This window comes from Frieseomelitta varia, unplaced genomic scaffold (genome assembly GCF_011392965.1).
Source record: "Frieseomelitta varia isolate USP_RPSP 00005682 unplaced genomic scaffold, Fvar_1.2 scaffold_526, whole genome shotgun sequence".
In the NCBI taxonomy this organism is placed as follows: Eukaryota; Metazoa; Arthropoda; class Insecta; order Hymenoptera; family Apidae; genus Frieseomelitta; species Frieseomelitta varia.
Window position 1 is genome coordinate 35,713 of NW_025110286.1, and position 24,594 is coordinate 60,306.

Sequence of the window (24,594 nt, forward strand, 5' to 3'; positions counted from 1 at the left end):
AGCAACGGATTGAACAATGATTCACGTGGTATCTATAGTTATCGTTACGATATTGTATAGCTGGTAGCTTATTACGAAACCCGCTCTGAATGGGATCGTTTTGGCATCTCCCTTTTCCTCCTCCAGTATGACCGACCTTCTGCAAGGTCTTCGACGAGGAGTTCTCGCTCGGTCAGGAATGCGTGACTCGACGATTTTATAACCCGCTTTCAATTACCATTCCTGATGCTCTTGTTCTTTTCCCTTTGGATTTGTGCTGCGGTCGCGCCGCGAGAAGAAACACTGACGCGCGGAATGTACGCCCGCCGTCTAAATGCCGCGCGCGGAATTTGTCCCCTTCGTTCTCTCTCTCTCTTTCTCTCTCTTTCGCTCGGTCCACGTATAGGCCTCGTCTTTTTCTACGTTTTCGCTTATACGCCACGGTGACGCGTGATTTATTCGACGTCGGTTACGGGGAGGGAAGAAACAACTGGTGCAACGCGACCGAAGGAGGAAGAGACCTTCGATATCGCGACGCACTGCGTTTGAACTAGAGATGAAACGACTGAATATTGCCGGAATCGGCAATCTGGCCAATGGAAAGTCAAATTTTGTTTCAAGTCGCTAAATATCTGAAAATTTTTGAATAGAGGGGAAAATTTTTTAGTCTGTGAGACGATCAGACTATGAAAATGTTTGAAGCTAGAGAGCAATGTAGGAAATAAAAATTCACTGTCTAAACTTGGAAATATCTAACAAATCTTTCGAAAGAAACGCCACTCATCTATGGAATTTCCCACAGTTTTCGGTTTTCTTTAAGTTTCTGAATATCTACAGATCTTTGAACGAAATATCACAAATCTTTCTAAGTAGAAACTCACCGCCGTTAAAAAATGTCGCGACGATATTTTTGATAAATGATGATACTAACTGCGAATTGTTTTGTCATTCATGAATTTTGTGTAGAAAGCTACGAAGGTTGTACGTATAATTATCATAGTTGTATCATGAAATTATTAAAACTAATTTCTATTTATTCTTCTGACAAACATCTTAACCAGATATTTCGCATACATACACGATGGCGTTTTATAAAACGAGTTTTTACAGCGGATAATCTTACGATGAATTTACTATGAAACACTCATGATCCCAAAAATACAAAGATTTTTACAAATTCTATTTCTACAACAGAACCGTCTAGCTTTAGATGATAAAAATAAAAAAATAGTAAGCTAAGCAAAGCTAAATAAAAATTAAATCCTTCAGTTGCTAAAATGAAGTTGTGCGAAACGAAGTTGACGATAATTTGTTTCGTCTTTCGACGATGACACGATCGTTTCTACCCTATCTTCCACCGGGATTGCGTTTTGCATGCTTAATGTCATCCGCTTGTCGCATTAGTCCAATAGATGGTTAGTCGGTTTAATTTAGAGGTAACGTGTCCTCGAGTTCGCGATGGAATTTAGCTCGATATTTTGAGAGTGGAAAGAGGATAATATTCCTTCAGGGATAATAACTTAATCTGATTGTCAGTCTGAGAAAGGGGTAACTTGGTAAATCGACTGTAAGCCGGATTACGTTTGCTCGATCTTTCTGAATTGGTCGATGTATTTCGCTGGATATTTTTTAATAAAGCAAACAATCGAACGATAAGAATTAAATTGGTGTCACGTTTATGGTCAGAATGAAATTATCGCGAATTGCTCTCGAGAGTGTTTCACTGTCTAACATCACTAAAATTACAATATTACAAAATTGTATATAATGCTATGTTAATTATTAATTGTTTAATATCATTGTTATTATTATTAATACTATACTTTCTGTTATAATATTACAGTCAAAATTTCGTAAATTGCAACGTGAACTATGAAAAATTATTGAACGAATTGAAATCTTCTTTCACAGATCCAATAAAAATTCATTGAGAAGAATTCTAAATAAAATATTAAAAATTCAAATTGGAATTAAAAATTGTCACAAATGCTCTCAAGCGAACACACGATCTTAAAGTACTACTCTTCAAGAGCAACTATAACGAAAGGCACTCAAATGAATTTAACATACATTTCTTCAAAATGCCATTTACAAATGCTCCGCGAATACACTTTGTCCTTTTATTGTTCTATATATATATATATATATATATATTTTGTCGACTCAAGACGAAACCAATGAAAATCGTTCGCCTTCTTTCCAGCCGGCATGAAGGCATCCCTGGTGGCTATACTGGTGTGCGCGGTAGCATCGGCCGCAGCAGTGCCGCTCGGCGACACCCTGAACGCTCGATTGTTCCCGGGGAACAAGGACGCGGCTCCAGTTTCCACGGAAACCGGGATTGTCACCGGCAAGGACGCGACGAATCAGCCGGCAAAAAGGCAATCAGAGAAGACCGACGGCGGAACGAACGAGCTAGCCAGGACACGGGACGACAATCGAGCAGAAGACAAGCCCGACGTTCCCCTCAAGCAGTCCAACGAGAGAGAGAAATCGTCGCGAAAGGCAACTCGAAAGCACAAGGCCATCTTCGTCAATTATCCGCTGGTCCCTCAGCTTTTCGACACCGGCGAACGAGCCAGCGGATACGAGGAGAGCAACATCTTCTACATCAGGCTACCGCCCACGCCCTACATGTTCGTGCCAGGCTTAGGCTACATCTCGCAACCGCCCACATACTCCACGGCCAATCTTCGGCCGCAGGTCTCGTACGCAAGGCCCGCGAGACCGAAGCCACCTTACCAGCAGCCCGCCAACCCGTTCATCAAGCTGCCCATCGATTTCGTGAGCAACGGGAAGCCAACGTCGGTGTACCAGTGGCAGAAGAAGACGAGCAAGAAGCCGATCGACAGCCCGATCACCAAACTGGACAGCCTGTCGGCGGAGTTCGTGAGCAACGGGAAACCGACGTCGATTTACCAATGGCAGAGCAATCCGAGGCCGGCCGACGATTTGGTGAACAAGTTGGAGAACGGGCCGTACGTGTTTAACGGCAAGCCGACTAGTTTCTTTCTGTTGAAGCCGGACGGGAACGCGGGGGCGCGCCAGCCTTTCCGGTACCCCGGCCACCGGCAGGATAATTCATACTATTGAGGACGGCGGTGTTGGCCAGCTGCTAAACGCGCAAACGAACCATCCTCGAAGTCCTGGTGTGAATCGCCAGGATGATTACCGGGTGACACGATCGCTCATCCGCCAGCGGATGATGTTCAGCAGCCAGTTTTCGTGATGAAGAAACACGGGGATTTGTTATTCACGTTCGAATAAAGCGCAAGCGAGTGTACCAGAGAATTAGAAGTGATACCGGGGATTAGAAGTACGTATGGTTGTCGATGGTTAAGCTTCGGTGTGGATTGCTGGGATTAGAATTCCCGAGTTGGAAGATTTTTCTTTTTTTTTTTTTTACTCTAAAGCTGCAATTCGATTGATCAGAGGGTACGAGGGTTTCGAGAAATGAAATCTCTCTTTTTTTTTTTGTAATTCGACTACAGTGTTTGATTGCGCGGAATGTCGTGTTGGAACAATTTATCAGAGTTTGTGAAATTTGTTTTCATTTTTGAAGCACTTCGAATTTCTCTTCGACAGCGTGAAAGTTGCATTAACCCATTAAGGATGACACGTGATTTGCAATATCTTTATAATTTTATAATTCTACGAAATTTACTTCGTTATGAAATTTCACTTTCTCTTTTAACTGTGATCGTGAAATTTTAAGAATTCGCTAGTTTACGATTTCGTGAGATTTAACAACGAAAGGAAAATGTTCATAATATAATTATAATATAGTGTATTATATTATATATTATATACTAATATAAAAAACCTATTATAATATAATGTTATAATAAATTATAATATGGTAGTAGCAACATAATAAATATAATAGAAAATGCTTGGTTTTTAACAGATTAAATTAATGAAAATCAGGATAAACATAAAAAACTATTATAATATAATATTGTAATAAATTGTAATATGGTAATAGCAATATAATATATAATATAATATAGTGTAATAGAAAATGCTTGGTTTTTAACAGATTAAATTAATGAAAATCAGGATATATATAAAAAAACTATTATAATATAATATTATAATAAATTAAATATGGTAATAGCAACTATTATAATATAATGTTATTATTAATTTATTATAATATTACTATTATAATGATATTTTACTATTATAATAATAGTATAATATATATACTATTATAATAATATTACTATTAATTTATTATAATATAATATTATAATAAATTAAATATGGTAATAGCAATATAATATATAATATAGTATAATAAAAAATGCTTGATTTTTTAACAGATTAAATTAATTAAAATCAGGATCGTAGCAAATTGACATTTTATTACTTTGCTATACTGATTGCGAGTTAAGTTTAATTAATGGGTTAATATTACAATCCGAGAATCTGAATTTTTCATTTTCGTGATTATCTGCAAAAAAGTTTCCAAACCTCAACCATCATCAACCACGAAATATCCTCTCCAAAATAAGTTATTTTCTAAACTTATTCACATTCGTCAGATCGATTAACTTCCGAGTCCCTCGAATGCATGCAACTTCACCGACGTGAGCGAAGCATGAAAACTTGTATATTTGCGTAATGACAACGTTTTCGTATCGAAGTTAGCCGACCAGTGATTTATATCGTGTTACATTTACATCTGAGAGTATGGGTTATCACTCGGTTGATTATACGGGAATCGTCGAGTTCTGTTCCCGGGGACGGACTGTTAAAAAGTTCCATCATGCCCGATGATGTGGACGTTGTTGTCTAATGATCTCTTTGGCGGAGATTTGTACCTCTGTTTCTTTTTTCTTTCTTTGCATCTTCAAGTTCAATGCCTCTGCAATATCCACGAAGTGAATAAGCTTAGGCACTACTCAAGTAATATGTTTTAAAACCAGACTACATATTATTATATTTCAATTTTCAATTTGTCAAATTCTTTTCAATTTTCTCTTTCAAATTTCAATTTCTCAATTTGAGGTAACCGTGGACGTTTAGTTTATTCGAACGTGAAAACAATTTTTATCTACCATCGAACCAAATATCGAATTGTTTCGCTTTACGCTTGTTTTCATTTTGCGCTTGAATAAATTATTTATTCGACTTAACTTCGGTCAAATGCTTTTTGAGTCGTTGTCAACGTTGTCAACTGCCCGACAGACACAGATTCCAGGCTAATTTCACGCTGAATTATTTATTACTTTGTTCGAACAAGAAATCCATTTAAATAATTAACTTATTTCCAAAGTAACGCTAATAAATTAATTGCAATGACCAACTATTTATACTCCAAAAATAAAAATCTGTTTCGAAGTGAGAAAAGATATCAAAGAAAAAAAAAAAAATGTGCGACAAACGATCTCATCAACACTAGCGTGAAAGATGAGACAGCATGATGGCGAATCAAAGCAACATTCGTTGGATGTTTTCCCCCCTTTTCGTGCAGTAGCCAATGTCTACTGGTTTTTCAGTTTGCGTTAATTTACCGTCGATTTATCCAGCATAATTAAGATATATTGCTGCAGTTGATCGAGACGGGAGATTCGATCACGGGCAAAGTGCATAATTGCTACTTTTAAGATGTATAGCTTCTATTTATAGAGTATCGATATTTATATACCAGAGTACGTCTATTTGTATGATAATTGATTTAAGGAAATGCCTATGTACATCATATACGCAGGATGAGTCATTTCAAAGCAGGAAGTTGAAAGTATATTATCAAAACTATTAGTTATATTGGAACGTGTCTCGCGTAGAAATTCCATTTTTGAATAAAACACATCATTTAGTTTGGTCTCAATATTGAGATCAATATTCTTTCTTATAATTATTAATCTATCTACGTCGAAAAATATTTCAATTTTAATTTTTTTGCTAAGCTTTACAAAATCAAAGTTAAAACGTCGAATATTGAAGTAGAGCATATTTTTAATATTAAAGTTACAAGCTTTGCAAAATTAAAATTATTTTTAATTCTTTCCTGAAGGACGTTGTGATGCATTGATTTTATTAAAAAAAAAAAAAAAAAAAAAAAAAAAAAAAAAAAAAAAAAGGAGAAACAAAATTGAGCTTCGTATCTTTTACGAATTCATTTCCAAAATTATTAATTGCATTAAATTTCGAAGCTTTGAAATCCTTGAAATTTTAGAACATCTGCCGATATAATTAACAGTTTCGAAAATAATTTAGCTTCATTAGGGCACTCACCTAACATGCCAATTGATTGTGCAGAGGAGATCACGACGACTAACTTGCTCAAGCACTATAATAGAGTAATTTAGTATTTAATAGTTTTATATCTTGAGCGAAACTACGATTACAGAGCATTTAGTGTTACCACAATGTACTTAATATCGTATATATTTATTTGTAAAGTCGTAATTTTTTGTATGTCGTTAAACTTTCTTTTCTTTTCTTTATCCAGATCTTCTTTTTTACTTTGTAAATACGTGAAAAATATACGAAAGTTTTCAGTCGATAATTTTCCACTTCTTTTCCTCAACTAGAGCCTGAATCCTATTTCAATTAAAAAAATATTAATAAAACCGATAAATCATAATAAGTAAAAATACCGATAAAAGTAATAATAATTGAAATACTTTTATTATACAATTATTAGAATACTTCCATGAGATAGGAGATTTGAAAATTCAATGTTTGGAACCTACACTGTTTTCGACAGGGACTCTCCAATTGTTTCAAATTGACGAATGTAACACCGTGTGTTAAAAATAGTCCTCCACCTTTCATTTCGAACCTTATTATTTTACCTTACAGTGCTGGAAAACGTTTTGATGAATTCTTACCAGCCTCGTGTCGACAAGGAAACGCGTTTCATACATTCTTCCTCCCCTCCCGCCACCCACTCTCCCTAGCGTAGTACAAATATTGACTCGAGATGCGAGTCTGCTCGGGATTATGCCCTGTCTGGTTACCGGAATACCTCGCGATCTAAGCTATGTACTTGCTCAAAGAGATTGAATTCAAAGATCGCGATAACACCGATGCCAGACATGTCAGAAAAGCCTGGTTTAAATGGAATTTCAATTCAATCTTGTGATCCGAGCCGAGGACGTAGAGATGCTGAGATGTTCCGTCTCCTTTCTTTCGGCTTACGTTCCTTAAATAAATTCACCGGTTACAAAGCACTCGTCCTTGAAAAGATACGAAAGATATCTCTTTCATGATATAGCGCTTTGATACACTTTTTAGTAAAAGTATAGTGTAATATAATATTAGAAATATACTGTTAAACGTGAAGTATACTTTTAGTATAATGATGTGGTATAAAGCAGTAAAGTACAAATTAAATAAAGTAAAGTGTATTATATTGTGTGTATATATTTTGTGTATTTTATTATAGTATGTTTTACTTTTAGCATACTTTAGTATAAAAAGGTACAGTGTTAAGCTGTACTTTAGTATGCAAAGGTACAGTGGTACAGTGTTAAGCTGTACTATATGTAACATTTAGTATACTATTATATACTAAATAGATCATGTTTTTAACGTGCTCTAGTACTTTACTTATATTTCATACTAAAGTATAATATTAATATTTACTTATATTTCATACTAAAGTATAATATTATAATATTATAATATATAGTATATATTACATTATAATTATACATATTATTGTATTATATATTAAAACATAAATATATTTTAACGTGTAAAAATATTCTGCACTTTATATTTTTAAAATATAATACTCAAAAATTCAAGTACATCATACTATAATAAAACTTATTATTTAAAATAAAGAGAGATATACTAAAATATATTGTACCAAAAGTATACATACATTATAAAAGAATTAAATATAGAATTTAGTTAATATTACATCTAATTCTATTATAATATAATAGACTCCTACTCATTTATATTGAAATCAACTATTCGTCACTCTCGAACGTTCTTATCTTCTCGAAATCACATTCTCAAAGGATCAATTTCTTTTTTCAGATGAAAATACCAGGGATTCATTCTTTTTACTCGGTGACAAAAGCATTTGCCAAAGGGCTCGAATATTTGAAAAGAAAAAAGACAAGAAAAGGAGACGTAAAGTGGTCGTCGGACAAAGGACGACAGGGATTCTGCTCATTTCAAAGTTAGAGATGATCAATTACTAAAAAATGTGGCCCTCGAGGCAAAAGGGTTCGTTGTTGGCTCGATACTATCGCAAATGTGATATAACGGGTTAAAAGGGGTTCTCATTTTAAACCAGAACATTAAATTGTATGAACACTTTTCTTCTCCAATCTTCTTCTTCTTCTTTCTTCTTCGTTGTTCAATTTTGTCGGAAGGACTACTTCATCACGGATTTTTTTCAATTATTTTGTTATACAGCGAAAGAAAAAGGATAAAAAGGTTGATTGGATTCGTCGAGGCTTCTATCCTTTCCAACGGCAGCCAACGTGTACAAAGTACTATAAATACTTTTTATTACACTACACTGAATGCCATAGTTCGATACAATTGAGCTTCCTCCTATAACATACGATATACAAGAATATAAAAAATGTCTGCTGCTCTCGCGCTTCTGCAATTCGTTAGTATAAAAGAAAGAAAAAAAAAAAAAAAAAAAAAAAAAAAANGAAAACAAAAAAGGTTAGATAGAACCAGTAAAAAGTCCTTGCGCGGTTAATACGTAGAAAAAGGCATGTGCATCCCGCCGAGAGAGTAGTATAGTAGGCATAATATTGTCCAGTCTTTCGTAAAAGTTCGCTCGCGACCGATTGCCTCGCACGAGACTCGCAAACTCATTTCGTTCAGAAATGTTTACCGATATCGGTCTCTCATTATCATTTTTTTTTTTTTTTTTTTTTTTTTTTTTTTTTTTTTGTTGTTGTTGTAGAAAACGACGCACGACATATAGAAAAAGTGTCTCGTCAAACTTATAAAAATATATTGTACAAAGTTGAACGCGGCGATTGGGAAACGATCGAGGCGAAGCCATCGTCCGCATCGGGTAACTTTGACAATTGATCGTCGATTTACAGATATTTCAGTTTCTTCTTTCTTTTTTTCTTTTTTTTTTTGAAATTTCACAAAATTGTCAAATCCAACGCGATTCGTGCGTCTCTCTGGCAGTTAACAATTGCGGCAGCTCGATGCAAACGTGAGAAGAGAAAGCACCGACACGATCGTTTCCGTTTCCCCCCTCGTGGCTTAACCTAGTGCATGGTCACTGAGCGTGCCACCGCATCGAGCTCAGCCGCAGGCGTTTTGCAAAAAACTCTTTCTTCAAACTATCCTAAATATTAAGTCCACCTTTCCAAAGAAAGCCTCGGAAAGAAACCTAATCTAATACTTCTAACAACTGTAACAGAAGTGGAACGGTTTTCTTTTCTTTCTTTTTTTTATCTCTGCAGGATAACGCGTGGCTTCGAGCAAGGACGACTCCATCCAAAAGAATCTCTCTCTCACACACACACACACACACACACATACATACATACATATACACGGTACGTTACATGCACATTCTTACTCTCAGTTCCTCTAAAAATTTCATCGCCGTGCTACGATAAAACGGGCGGCCCTCGCTCTCGTTTTCACCTGACTTGAGTTAACGAGCTCCTCGCGGCATTACCTTGGCGCGGTGACGCGAGATTAAGGTAACAGGGGGTGATAATAGACAGGCTTGCGGCTCTTTTCCATCACGTAGAACGCCTTCGGCTTCCCGTTACCGGGGAAATTCTTGTGGATGCTCGTGGAGCCGGATTTGCCGGTGATCGGCGCGTAGTACGACATGGCCGCCTTCTTCCGGTGTTTCTTCACCTTCGCCGTGTTCCTCGAGCCGTGAACCTCGTTCGTCAAATGGATCCTGTGCACGCCGGTGTCGTCCAGCCTGTACGTCTTGTTCACGTTGCTTTTCTTCGTCGCGTCACCCTTGTCCTCCTCCTGATCCGGATAGCTCAGCCTCTTGTCGTTGTTCCTCACGTGCTTCGCCTTGTCGTTGGTGCTCCCGTAACGCTTCTTGCTGCTCCCTTGCTGCCTCACTGGGTCACCCGGCTCGCCACGGTTGTTCTTCGAATTCTGATACTTCTTCGCGGCGTCCATCTTCCTCTTGGCCTGGTCCAGCTTCAGCTGAGTGTGCAGCCGCTTCTTCTCGGTGATCTTCTTCACGACCGGCAGGTTCCAATGGTAGATCTTCGCCGGTTTACCGTTCCCTTGGAACCCCACGGGGAAGTTGGGCCCGGTCTTCGTCACCCTGTCGTCTTTCACGGACTTGTGCGGCTTCGTGATGGTGTAGTACGGCGGGCTGGCTGGCAGCTTCACGATGTAGACGTGGCTGTCCCGGTGGCCGTGCCGGCGGCTGTAAGGCTGATGGATCCGCGTCTTCGAGTTGAGACCGGGCGGTTCCGGGCCGGCCAGACGCTTCTTGTGATGGCCGTCGGGTATCTGAAGCGGGGCGAGACCCAGCCGATTTAGAATCGCCGCGTTGCTCGTGTGCACCGTCTCGAAGCTGGACGCCGCTTGCTCCGCCGTTGCGGTGGCCACGGCGACAGTGGCCGACAACAGGAAGAGCAGCGCGTAGCTGAGCAATCTGAAACGAAGAGAAACGTTCGTCACAAACGTTAGTTCGAATCGAATCGTCGTCCCTAAGATTTGTGGAGATTTGAAAGTGGTCGTTGCGTAATTGGGCAGAAAATGTTAAACCATTTCGCGGATTTTTGTATGTGCATTTGTGGGGAATTTGAGGATGCAAAAAAGTGTTAACGAAATATGTTAACTAGAACTATATAAATGTATAAATTAAAAGTGTATATATATATATATATATATCAATATACATTAATACATTAATATATAAATTAGACTTAATATATAGAACTAAATGTATAATTAATATATAAAATAATGTATAATTAATAAATTAATACATATATATTAATATATATATATATATATTAATTATACATTTAATTCTATATATTAATATATATAAATTAATTTAAATAGTCTAATTTATATATTAATATATTAACTATATAAATTAGAAATGTATAAATTAGAAGTATATATATCAATATACATTAATATATTAATATATAAATTAGACTATTTAAATTAATTTATATATATACATATATATTAATATATATATTAATTATATATTTAGTTCTATATATTAATATATATAAATTAATTTAAATAGTCTGATTTATATATTAATATATTAAAACTATATAATATATTAATATATTAGAACTATATAAATGTATAAATTAGAGGTACATATATTAATATACGTTAATAAATTAATACATAAATTAGACTATATAAATTAATTTATATATATTAATATATAAATTAGACAACATTCAGTAGAGAAAGCAAATTTCTGATTGAACTCAACTAATTTTTTCAACTGTGCTCGTGCAAATATAATAGATACAGTATTGTGCATACCTAGTATCCAATTTTAATTCCATTGGAATATTCTGTTTATCTTGTATAGTAACAATCGACATTTTTCTATTTAAACTGATAATAACATCAAATGATGTGCTAAATTTCACCTGGAAACGAGAAACGTATCTGTCTATCATTCAAGTTACACGTTTATCTTACGTTTGAGCTAACACCTCATAAAATTTATATTAAATCTTTTAATATAATTGAAAGCATACGTTTCTTCTAATATCTCAATATTGAACGGACATATTTACAATGTTACATGAGAAAAAAATATTCGACGTGTGCGTGGCACTTGCATTGCGGACCGTAACGAGTGACCAAACCGTGTGACAACGATTCGTCGCTTTCTTCAGAAGTAATAAACTCGTTATCTGTTTTGCCTACTTTAAATGCGCTTAAAACTGAAAGGATATTACAATTTTGGGGAGGAAAGATTCTCGACGTGCGTGGCAGGAAATTAAACGCACGGCGTTCAAGAGTTAGCGGTAGACTCGCGCTTGGAGAATATCAAAGGCAACCAGGATCTCGCGGCAACAAGATCCCCGTGTCAGCTTAAAAGACAATCCATCACCGGCTGGCAAGTGACGTTCCTCTAAAAAGAGGAAAGAAGCTGCGGTCCAGTAGCCGTGACCTTGTCTATCAGTTGAAACGTCTCCTCCTTCCGTAGAAGAGAGGTTGCAAAGAACGGGAGCAGCCACCACCTGGCAGATCGTAAATTAGACCTACTGGAGCCGTAACACGTCCCAGGAGAGACCCGAGCGGAAGAAAAATTTCATTGGCCGTAAATGTGACGACTGTGGCAAACCAGGCGACTTGAAATTTTACGAGCGGAGGAACGCTCGTGCAAAAACGGTTCGAGTGACGGGCGTGCACGTTCCATAGAATAGCTGGCCAGTTTACTTAGGCCAGTTTCACACGGTGACAGACTGACGAACAATTTCCTGATCTGGGTTAGGTTGCATTCTAAATTGGACTTTCGTGTACGAATTTGAATCGTGTAAAATTGATTAATTTTCTGCTCGAAATGTTTTTTCTTTTTTTTTTTTTGGCCAGACTCTTGCAGCTGTCTGACAAATCATGGCAACAGTTACGTGAGACACACATTGTACACAAAAATATATAAAATATATAAAATATACATATTTATATATTTATATTTATGAATATTATTATTATATATATATTTACATTGTACACAAAAATATATAAAATATACATATTTACATTTATATTTATAAATATTATTATTATATATATACATTTACATTGTACACAAAAATATATAAAATATATAAAATATATATATTTGAAACAGAATGACCCGAAGTAAAACAGATGAGGCAAGTTTCTACTTCTAGATTCCGTTCGTTTAATGTCAGATTCACAAATATTCTCAAACGCATAGAAACGCGTTTAACGACGAGATTTTCTTGTCGTGTGAAACTGGCATTAGGCCGACGCACGATGCGTCTTAAACCATCGGGACACACCGTGGATTGGCCGCTTGTCGCGCACCGCGGCCACGATAAATCACCTTTTCCTCTTAATTACTCGTTTCACGCGGAGGAAGACCTCTCTCTAATTATTCACCGGCCGGTTGCCTCTCTCTTCTCCTAAACTAACGCCTCGCACATAGTATCGGGAGACGTGTCTTCCATACCGTGTACAAACAGTGTCCCGTCGTGTTCTTTAGACCCTACCGTGTTAACTCCTCTATCTGGTTACGACGAGGAATGTTGTGAAATCTGATCTTTGTAAATTTGAAGGTCATCGTACTGCAGGTCGTCGAACCCCCAAGAAGTACGTCTTCCCTATCAGCTACTAATTCTAAAATCGAAAACGTCCGATCAGTAAAATGAAAATTTTTCTTTCGAGGCGCGCAAGACCCGACTGGGGGGTTCTTCGATTATTATAGAACCAATAATAATCTCGTTCTCCGATTATTATTTGTTCTATCTCGCTGATAGATTCGTTTCGCGATAAAAGATCTAATAATATCTATATTATGTTTATTTAAGATAAATAACATTTAATATTTATAATAATATAAATATAATATAATAATAATAGTATTTATAAATATAATATATTATATTTATTCGAGATAAATAATATTTAATATTTATAATAATGTAAATATAATATAATAATAATAATAATATTTATAAATATAATATATTATATTTATTCGAGATAAATAATATTTAATATTTATAACAATGTAAATATAATATAATTATAATAATATTTATAAATATAATATACTATATTTATTCGAGATAAATAATATTTGATATTTATAATAATATAAATATAATATAATATATATTAATATTATATAATAATAATATTTATAAATATAATATATTTATTTAAGGTAATGAAGATTTAACAAATCTATATTTATTATATTTATTTATTTCATGATAAATGACATGAAAATACACCTCGAACGCGATATGTTGTTGACAAACCACAGAATGTAAATGTAAATTTGGAATTTTCTCATCACACTGTTTCTGAAATTCTAAATTTCGCATAACACGGAACAAATGAATGTTACAGGAGGATTAACTGTACATAAAAGGTATTGGTCTTTTGTTGATGTGTCAATTTGATAAAAAAAGACAAATTTAATTGTAAAAATGGGAGATGGGTGAGAACTAAAATAATAATCTAATTCTGTTCGAAAATTAGTTTTTCACTTCGAGGAAAACATACTTTCTTTCTGCGTCACTTTCGTCATAAAAATGCATCGAAAAATTACATCACTTCAAGTATATATCCAGAGAGACCATAAGATATACACTCATGTATTATTCAATTCATAAGTTCTCGCGAAACGATCGACGAGAAAGCTGGAAAGAGAACGGCGTCTCTCGTTCTTGCATGTCCAAGATGACAGAAAAGATGCTGAACTAATTAAATATTCCACTCTCGTACTTCTCATTTCTTTTTTTTTTTTTTCTCTCTGGGTTCGGGAGAAAGAAAGCACGGAGAACGCCCGTCACGCGAAATTAATATGCCAGCCAGGCGTTTCCCTCGTTGCGAAATCATTCTCTCGCTCTTTTCACGAAGTTCGTGCACGTGAGCGCGATGTCACGAGCGTGAAACAGGTAAATATCGTAGAAGAGAAAATCGCGGGACCCGAGACAAGTAGAAGGAAGTGGAAACAAGCAGGGTAGTCGAGCGTTCTTTGTACAGCCTTCAAATGAAATAAACGAACTCGTTTCATCAAACGAGATCACGCGTCTCGGAGAGAATTGAAAAGAAAGAAGGAAGATAGTTTCCTTCTTCCTTCGAGAAACTGTATTCATTTAAAGTGTATTTCTATTTACTTTGTGTAATTTTTTGAAATTTTGTTGGACATGCTATTCGTTAAACTCTAAGTAATTTATTCGCTAAAAATGTGCTTGTTTCAGTTTGTCGTTTTTTTTTTTTTTTTTTTTTTTTTTTTTTTTTTTTTTTTNTTTTTTTTTTTTTTTTTTTTTTTTTTTTTTTTTTTTTTAATAAGTTGGTGAAATTGCATGGTAGGTATAATCAATTTTTGTTTCAAATACTTGTAGAGATACTTGATTCAGACTTTGTTCTCATTTTACTCAATTATTGTTATATACAATATAAACATTTTACATTCTTGGTACTTGTAAAAGATATCTTCACTTCTTCTTGAAAAAAAAAAATAATTTTAAAGTTTCAGAAAAAGATTGATCTTATGAAAAAATTCTTTCTTCATTATGAAAAATTGTTCACAGCAGTTCAGTTGAGAGACCCTGTATTATATTTTACTAATCACAAGTCCCTGTTTTTGAGATTTGATCTATTGAATAATCTATTAAAATTTGATTTGGAACTAATGCAACTTGTTTAAGATTATTTTAAGTATCTTTCGTCTACATGTACATACATTGCGTCAGCTTGTTGCATTACTCTATAAATTAACATAGTTGCTAACTACTTATTAATTAATGCAAGTTGATAATACAAAAATAAAATATGAATTATAATAAATAAATAATATTATAAAATAAAATATTAAAATATATTAAAATATTAAATTTTATTCAATATTAATTATAATAAATAATAATATTCTAAAATAAAATATTAAAATATATTACAATATTAAATTTTATTCAATATCAATTATTATAATAACATTAAATAATAATAATAATATTAAAACAACATTTATTAAAATATTAAATTTTATTCAATATTAATTATAATAAATAATATTGTTAAAATAAAATATATTACAATATTAAATTTTATTCAATATTAATTATAATAATTAATATTATTAATTATAATAATTAATATTGTAAAATAAAATATTAAAATATATTACAATATTAAATTTTATTCAATATCAATTATTATAATAACATTAAATAATAATAATAATATTAAAACAACATTTACTAAAATATTAAATTTTATTCAATATTAATTATAATAAATAATATTGTAAAATAAAATATTAAAATATATTAAACTATTAAATTTTATTCAATATAAATTATAATAAATAATATTATAAAATAAAATATCAAAGAATATTAAAATATTAAATTTTATTCAATATTAATTATAATAAATAATATTGTAAAATAAAATATTAAAATATTAAATTTTATTTAATATTAATTATAATAAATAATATTCTAAAATAAAATATTAAAATATTAAAAATCAGCACACCAGAACATATTCATTATATTCTAATAACTGTATTCAAATTTGGGAACTGCCATCAATTGTATTGACGCAGCAGTTTGATAACTGTATCAAAACTGTATCGTGATTATTTTCTATTTGCCCACAACGAAAAACATTCAATGATTCCAGTTAACCTCCGCGTGCTCTTCAAAGCAATTCAGCTATTCAAAGCAATTCTGTATGAAAAACCTATTCCACGTAACATCTCGTTATAATCCCAAGTCTCTCATTCTCTCCCTTCTCCTGTGAACAACAAACCGGTATATTACATGAGAAGGTATTCATTTATATCCCGATATATAACGTCGCTTTTATCAATCTGGGAGCAAGCTTCAAGATGTTCCCGAGTCGACAGGCTCGTTAACTGATTTTCGCATTAGAAGAGTGCTAGATTATCTACGCCGGGCGATCTGCAAGCTCACAAAGCTCTATTCACACGATTCGCTCGGATCCTCCGAGGCTCTCTCGCCGTGTAACTCTATCTGCGTTCATCTTCGGCACAATAAAAAAAAAAAAAAAAAAAAAAAAACACGCAGGCAGGACGTGCGGACGGGGCCAAAGCGGACGGGGCTGTTTCCTCAATGAAACTCATTGTTCGAGAAAAATGAGCGAGGTCGTCTGCAACGGTGATAAGAGGGAGCCAGACGCCCCGGCGGCGAACAGAAAATTTAGCAAATGGGACCGGGGCAATTGATGAATTCACACGCGCGATTCGATGAATTTACATTTCTTTGTTGCGCGTGTTGATACGTAGTCATTATGGCAGAGGCCATTGCATTTGAAAAAAATCATCATTTGAATAACACATCTGATATTGAACAACGGATTATTCTGAATGAGAGCAAACGATTCTTCTCCAAATTATCTAATTGCTTGAATAACTATAAAATGAAATAATTTTTCTACGTTTGTAGAAAATATATTAGGAATACCCACGAGTAACGTTGTTTTCCATCAAATTTAATATTATTTATTAACTTTGATATTTTATATTTATATTAGTTAAGTTACGTTTATATTTCATTTCAAATTTAATAATTACTGCCATCTAGTAACAATAATTTAACTTGTAACCTAACATAATCTACATTCTAATTAAATATATTGACATTTAGTGTTCTTGACGCTTATTGTTAAATCATATTGTAATAACAATTTTGTGCAGTATCAAAAAAACGACATTACTTATGAGTATCCTTAATATTTAATATAAATATAATTTATACACATTTATATCTCTTTTCCTTATATACCTACATAAATATACATTATATATATATAACCTAACATAATCTACATTCTAATTAAATGTATTGACATTTAGTGTGATTATTGTTAAATCATATTGTAATAAAAATTTTGTACAGTATCAAAAAAACGACATTACTTATGAGTATCCTTAATATTTAATACAAATATAATTTATACACATCTATATCTCTTTTCCTTATATACCTACATAAATATACATTATATATATATAACCTAACATAATCTATATGTATTGACATTTAGTGTGATTATTGTTAAATCATATTGTAATAAAAATTTTGTGCAATATCAAAAAAACGACATTACTTATAAGTATCCTTAATATTTAATATAAATATAGTATATACACATTTAGATCTCTTTTCTTTATGTACCTACATAAATATACATTATATATATATATATATTTTTTTTTTCTTATACTATTTAATGTGTCTACTAATGTGTATTTATACTTATTAAAATAAATATTTAATATTTAATTAAAATATGAAATAAGCCCTCGACTGTGCAGAATTGTTGAACCTCAGCTTGCTAAGTCAAAATTGGTTCGACGTCCAAGCTACACAGTCCTCTGGCGATATTTACAATAAACACCGAGAGAAAAAAAACCGAACATATATTTATATTTGTACTTAATATTCACAGATTTACATTTAAATATTGATATTTGTATTTTTATTTATTATATACTTATATTCTATTCCTTTTTGCGCTATCAAGCTCTCTGTACATTTTATCATTGAAACATCCACACTCTACTCTTAAATATGTTCGCATTACATCACGCGTGCACAATTGCCATCGTAAGATCGATCAGCACCGAGTTTAAATGTAAATATCGACGTGTATGGATTACCCTTGCCACAAGAGCACAGTTGAAAAGAGAATAGTCCTCCCATCCATAACTAAGTAGCAATAATGGAACTTAAACGCTCGATGTTCTACAGTAGAACGATCATTACTCTTCATCTGTTGAACACTCCGAGTCTCTCCAATCGCGATTACAAAAGCTCATTTCGCTTAGCAGCTGGAACACGAGCGTACGTTGATTGGTACTCCATTGCCGGAGCCACTCATTTGTCAAATCGATTAACTCCACAGAGCGAAAAATAAAGAAATTGATGGAACAATATACTGGCGTATTTACTTGTGAAAATTTTCCTTCAAATTCAAGCTCGAACCAACAGAATAAATCAATGTAGCAAATTTGCATTTCTGATGCAAAAATTGCAATGTCATGTACGTTTTGCATAATTAGAAAAACACATAAGTACGTGTAATAAGAATTTCTTTTCAACTGAAATGAAAAATTGTCGATATTTCGAACGGTTGCAATTTCTTCAAAAAAATATCGTATGATAATTCACTTCAGCGTGAAAACGTGAAGCTTCTACTTTGACGATCCTGAGTTTGTCTCTTCCAAAGATACTTTTATATTTTTAATTTTAATACTTTTATATATTTTAATTATCATCGCTGTTCAATATTGAACAATTTTTCTTCAACGGTTTACTTTAACTTTGAATATTTGAGTTAAACAATTCCTTGAATTCTTATCCTGTTTCGTTCTTCCGATCTACTTATGCTTCTCTAAAACTTGAAAAAAATATCTCGAAATAGCTTGAAAGAAACATGAAAAAATTCTCGTCAATGTGCATAGCTTTTCGCATCAAACCGATAATGTTACAGTGAATAATAAAACTTCAATCCTTAATATCATTGGATATTCGAATACACATTCGAACATTTATACCTTGCATCGCTTAATTTCGGCAGTGTTTTAGTTTAATTTCATCAGAAAAGTGAACTTAAATCTTTGTAACACAATACAGATCACTATAGTCGTTACAATCTACAGGGTGCCATTCGCGAGTTAATATTGGAAGTTCGATGAAAAAACGAGCGGAAAGGACGAGTTTCAACAAAAAGGGAAAACTTCACTCTTCGAGAGACCAGCCTAAGGTAGACCCTAAACGACCTAATAACTTCTTCTTGTACACAAAATCTTTGAACACGCCATCAGTTTAACCACCTATGCGCCTGGCAACTGATTGCGGACCATAACGAGTGTACAATAAGTGTTCGTCGCTTTCTTTCTGAACTCGTCGATATATCCACTGCTAAGCAATAAATTTGTTATTTGTTTCACCTGGATTTATAATTGAGGAGACGTTGCAATCTCAATCGACAAAAACATTCTCGACGTGGAGTTACAACAGTTCGACTTCACGCCGGACTGTGTTCTCCGATCGTCAATCAGATCGACGATGCGTTTGCTCGCTTCTGGACTCGTCGAGTTCGCACGATTCGATCGGCAGGTTAGAAGAACGCGGAAGAACGAGCCGTGGAGGATCGACGGCGGTGAAGAGAGCGCGACCCTCGCGAGAGGCGAAGAAGAAGAAGACTGCAAAGAGGAAGAAAAAGACGATGAGAAGGAGAGCCAGAGGAAGAAGCCGGGTCGAGAAAGAGAGGAGAGTTAAAGGCAGAGCGTGTGCGATTGGCGCGAGCACGTGCGTGTGCATACGAGTGATACACGCGTGAGAAAGAGCAATAACGAGCTGATATAGGGATAGAGAGACGGAAGAAGAGACGCACAACCGTGGAATGAAAAAATGAAATGATGCAGGCGACGCTGACGTCTCGATCGCGTTGAATCGAGATTAATCTCCACGATCGCGGGTTTCTCGACCCCGACACCCTCGGCGATCAGTCTCGATGGGATATTGAGCGATGGTTTCACCGTCGCAAGACTCCGGATTTCACGTTGACGGTTGCGAGCACACGTGACGAGATTTGTGTTCACGGGTGTTTGTCGAAGAAATGATTGAAAGAAAGGCTGAAACAGACGCGTTCTAATCCGCCTTAGACCCTGTTCGTGTGGGCTACGCTGTATAAAATTGGAATAATTGAACGAGAATTTTATTATTTGAATAATTTTGACCATGAATGTCCATTTCCTTGGGAGTATTTATATTTGAGAACAGATTTCTATTCCATGTGAAGCGCACAGAAAATAAAACAAGAAGAAACATTTTAGACATCTTGAAAATACTCTTTGCAGTGCCATTACTTGTATCAAAATCAAATATTAATGACATGACACCAAAAAACAAGTTCAGTATTCTCATTAAAACTTATCGTATCTTTTCAATCGATATAAATATATTTTTCTAATCAATGCATTGCTTCACTGTAAAAGTTGTTTCAATATCCTCATAAATAATATAGGTTACATTGATAAAATTATACGTAAACTATGTGCAGCGTTCAACAAATTTTTGGTTCACAAGATCTAAAAGGTTGGACATTCATGGACTGAAACGTAGAATTTTCATCAAAGATATTAAAATAAAAAAAAAAAATAAAAAAATAGAATATACAAGCTTTTATTTGTGTATTTTGTAAAAGAAATCATTTAAATCTATAAAAATACAGTATTTTTTCTCGTCATCAAAGAAATTAAAAAAAAAAAAAAAAAAAAAAATAGAATATACAAGCTTTTATTTATATATTTTGTAAAAGAAATCATTTAAATCTATAAAAATACAGTATTTTTGCTCGTCTACAATATATTTAACAAAAATTAAGAATCAGTCATTTTCAACTATCTTGATAGTTCTAGTGTTAAAAATGATTAAATAAATGAGAGAATTTTAGAATAATTGAACTAAAGAAGATTAAACGATTAAACCATAAACAATATGAGATATATTTGTTATTCTTTTAGCAATAGTATCTAAAAATACATTTTCAATGACGTAGATGGCAACTTTTTTCTACGAATTAATAGATGATTCACTGTTCATAAAGATTAACCGAACTATTTCTTGATCAAAAACTTGCACGATAATAGAATTAATAATTAATAAAGACAAATTAATTTTGACGTGATCGATCTTTCTGTAAGAATAATTAAATTTATATTTTCACGAAAATGAAACTATATACAGAGAAATTATTCTACTCAAACGATCTCAGCATCGAATTAACTCATCTCAACTCCAATCAAGAGGCTGATGAAACCAATGGAACAATCTATCATGCTTCATACCACAATGATCTCTAATTTAAAACACAAACCACTCAGTACACTTCCAAACCTCAAAGATCCCGATAATATTGTGAAATATAGATATTTAGATCTCCAGAACGACATCAACACTAGAACTATCAAAATGGTCAAAATGATCATTTGAATATTTTTATGAAATATTTTATAGATACTATATAAAATTTAAAATTATATAAAATAAATTTAATTATAAATTTAATTATATAAAATAAAATAGTATATTTTTGGAGATTGGAATGACCCTTCATAAAATACATGAATAATAGCTTGTGTATTCTGTTGTACCATAAAGATTTTCTGTCTTCATTTGTTCTAACGTCTCTGGTGGAAATTTTATGCTTTGATCGCTGGTAATTCTAGTGTTAAGGACCACTAATAAACCGGCAAAGCAATCCACGACGCTTTCGTTCTAGCCAACGTCTCCATCAGAGAAGAGATGAAAGCTCGAGTCATTAGCCAGCAAGTGCACCGTCTACCCAACGTAAACTCTCTTTTGGTGTACTTGTTAGTCGCTCTTGTAATTTGCCACGTAATTACTAGTTCATCGACTCGCTTCGTCGACTACCTGTTTCTGCTTCTCCTTTTTCGAGAAAGAAACCAATTGTAAGCCAATATGTAATACTTACATATATTAGTAAATAGAAACCAAAGTTAATAGAAACCAATTGTAAGCCAATATGTAGTACTTACATATATTAAATTTTGTAAGCTTGTATATATTAAATTTTGTAAGCTTGTATATATTAAATTTTGTAAGCTTGTATATATTAAATTTTGTAAGCTTGTATGTATTAAATTTTGTATATGTAAGCTTATATATATTAAATGCTCTTTTATATATTAAAATTTAACACAAGATCCATCTACTTGTATGTTAAATTAAAAGCAAAGTTAAATTTAGTTAACTGATTGAATAATACTAACGCTAATTTAATAGAGACGCTAATAAATTTAATAAAATAAATTTAATATTAGTCTATATATTACATTAATATAGAGAAATTTCTAACAGTTACTGAACTATATAAAAATGATATACATTATTATACATTATATTGTATTATACATTATATAGTATAATACATTATTATATTATACATTATATTGTATAATATAAGCATACACACAGTATGCTTATATTATACATATATATCATTACATGTTAATGCAAGTATATTATCAAGTATCATGTATATTAATATTATAATTACATAATATACAGAGAGTAACATATATTACGTAATATAACATTACTAAATTTTTAACGTAATATATTTATATTTGATCAATATATTATTAATACGTATATTATTATTTATATATTAATATATATTTATATTAATATTTATATATTATTAATATATATTTATATTAATATTTATATATTATGTTATATATACTAAGAATTAACAGACTACACTCACGCTTCTATGAAGCGACACTCGTCGAACAGTAGTCCCCAACTCTCTCACAATCTATGAACCTGGTTGAATCACTCCTTCTTCTTCCCTTAGCAGAGCTACTTCTCAAGAAGCAAATTGGTAACGATCACGTGAATAACACGGCAGGTTTGGACGATTCGTTTGACCGCGGGGCGGAATGCGCTTACGCTCGGCCGCAAGAGGGTGAGAAGAGGACGAGGAACGAGGTGGGCAGGTTCGGTGGTTGCCGCGGGGTTGTAATGGCCCCAGCAAGCCTGTAATTTCTGTCTTCCGTCGAGTTAACATTCGACCGCGAGAAAAGCCAACTCGCCGCCCCTCCCACTGTTTCAAACAACACGTCCGAGCCGACTTAACATAGCTTTATGTGACAAGGAACGCGAGATCTGGATGATCAGGATGCCAAGTGACCAAGTTATGGAGAATGCTAGAAACTGTGAAAAAAAATGTAGAAATACTTTTTGTCAGATATTTCTACAGCTTCGGTGAGAGGTAGCTGAGAATTAATTTTTATTCATGAATTTTAATAACAACAACGTAAATATAACTTACGTAATATAACATTTTTTACTAAATTTTTAACGTAATATATTTATATTTGATCAATATATTATTAATACGTATATTATTATTTATATATTAAGTGTATATCTTATCGTGGATTATGGAATTAAATTTCCCATCATTATATATTATACATTGATATATTGCATTGTACAATACATTAATATATAATAATATAATGTAATAATAATAATCTACAATAATAAAGATAATGATAATAATGTGCAATAATATACATATATGTACACACATATATAATGTATTATTATTGTATTATTATAAATACATGTACGTTTGTTATATAAGTTATTTATACATTTATATATATATACATATATATATATATATATATATATATATATATATATATATATATGTGTGTGTGTGTGTGTGTGTGTGTGTGTATTATTATACATTTATTACATATAAAAAATTATTATATTCGACATTTTTCTCGAAAATAGATTCGATTCAAGACGATCAGGCTTAAAATTCATACGCAAAAATACACCAACGTATTTACAGTTGAAGAACATTAATTAATCGCGCTTAGAATCGAGCAGTCCCGTGAAGTTTCAAACCTCTAGAGCCAAGTTCAATCTAGCGATTTCACGCTAATTGTCAGGCTGACGTTTACACGGCCACGATCTTACGGCAGTGAGAAAGTTATGGCGAAACGAGAACGATTGGTCGCGAGGAGACGACCATTTTCGCTTCGCTGGATATTTCACATTCCCCGGAGAGTTTCGTAACGGAGATTCCAACGAGTTCCAGAGATTCACGCGCTCCGTTCGCGAGGACATTCGGCTTCTCGGCCGCTTTCCTGATTACAACTGATCGTTCTGAGACTCAGGAGGTGGTATTCGCCGGCCGCGTACATTTGTCAGGTGCTGTGAAATTAATGCGTTCGGGCCGGCAGTTATAATTGCAGGTCGAGAGCAGAAACCTGCGGGATAATCCGCGGAGGATTCCGCGGTAACGCGTGAAATCGGCAACAAACCGCGACGATACTCGCCATCGACACGGGAACGCGGTTTCACGCTTGTAAGTGCCTCGAGTATGTTCTGATCGTGTTAA

General features: G+C 33.5%; 2 protein-coding genes across 3 annotated transcripts in view; one reads left to right on the forward strand and one right to left on the reverse strand.

Annotated features, from left to right (window-relative positions):
• LOC122533415 overlaps positions 1-3,768 on the forward strand; it is a 32,477-nt gene extending 28,709 nt beyond the window's left edge. The window contains exon 2 of the mRNA XM_043663069.1: positions 2,183-3,768. Coding sequence (XP_043519004.1) covers positions 2,188-3,072 — 885 coding nt within the window. The 5' untranslated portion in view covers positions 2,183-2,187 and the 3' untranslated portion in view covers positions 3,073-3,768. The remainder of the gene's footprint in view (positions 1-2,182) is intronic.
• A 4,670-nt stretch (positions 3,769-8,438) lies between these two features.
• LOC122533418 overlaps positions 8,439-24,594 on the reverse strand; it is a 60,349-nt gene continuing 44,193 nt past the window's right edge. Inside the window, exons 2-3 of one of the 2 annotated variants that reach the window (XM_043663073.1) lie at positions 9,802-10,570; positions 8,439-8,508 (exon numbers count right to left, since the gene is read on the reverse strand). In XM_043663073.1, the coding sequence (XP_043519008.1) occupies positions 8,464-8,508; positions 9,802-10,570 (814 nt within the window). In that variant the 3' untranslated portion in view covers positions 8,439-8,463. Of the gene's footprint in view, positions 10,571-24,594 lie in introns of both variants that reach the window. The other variant, XM_043663072.1, reaches the window with a different exon arrangement.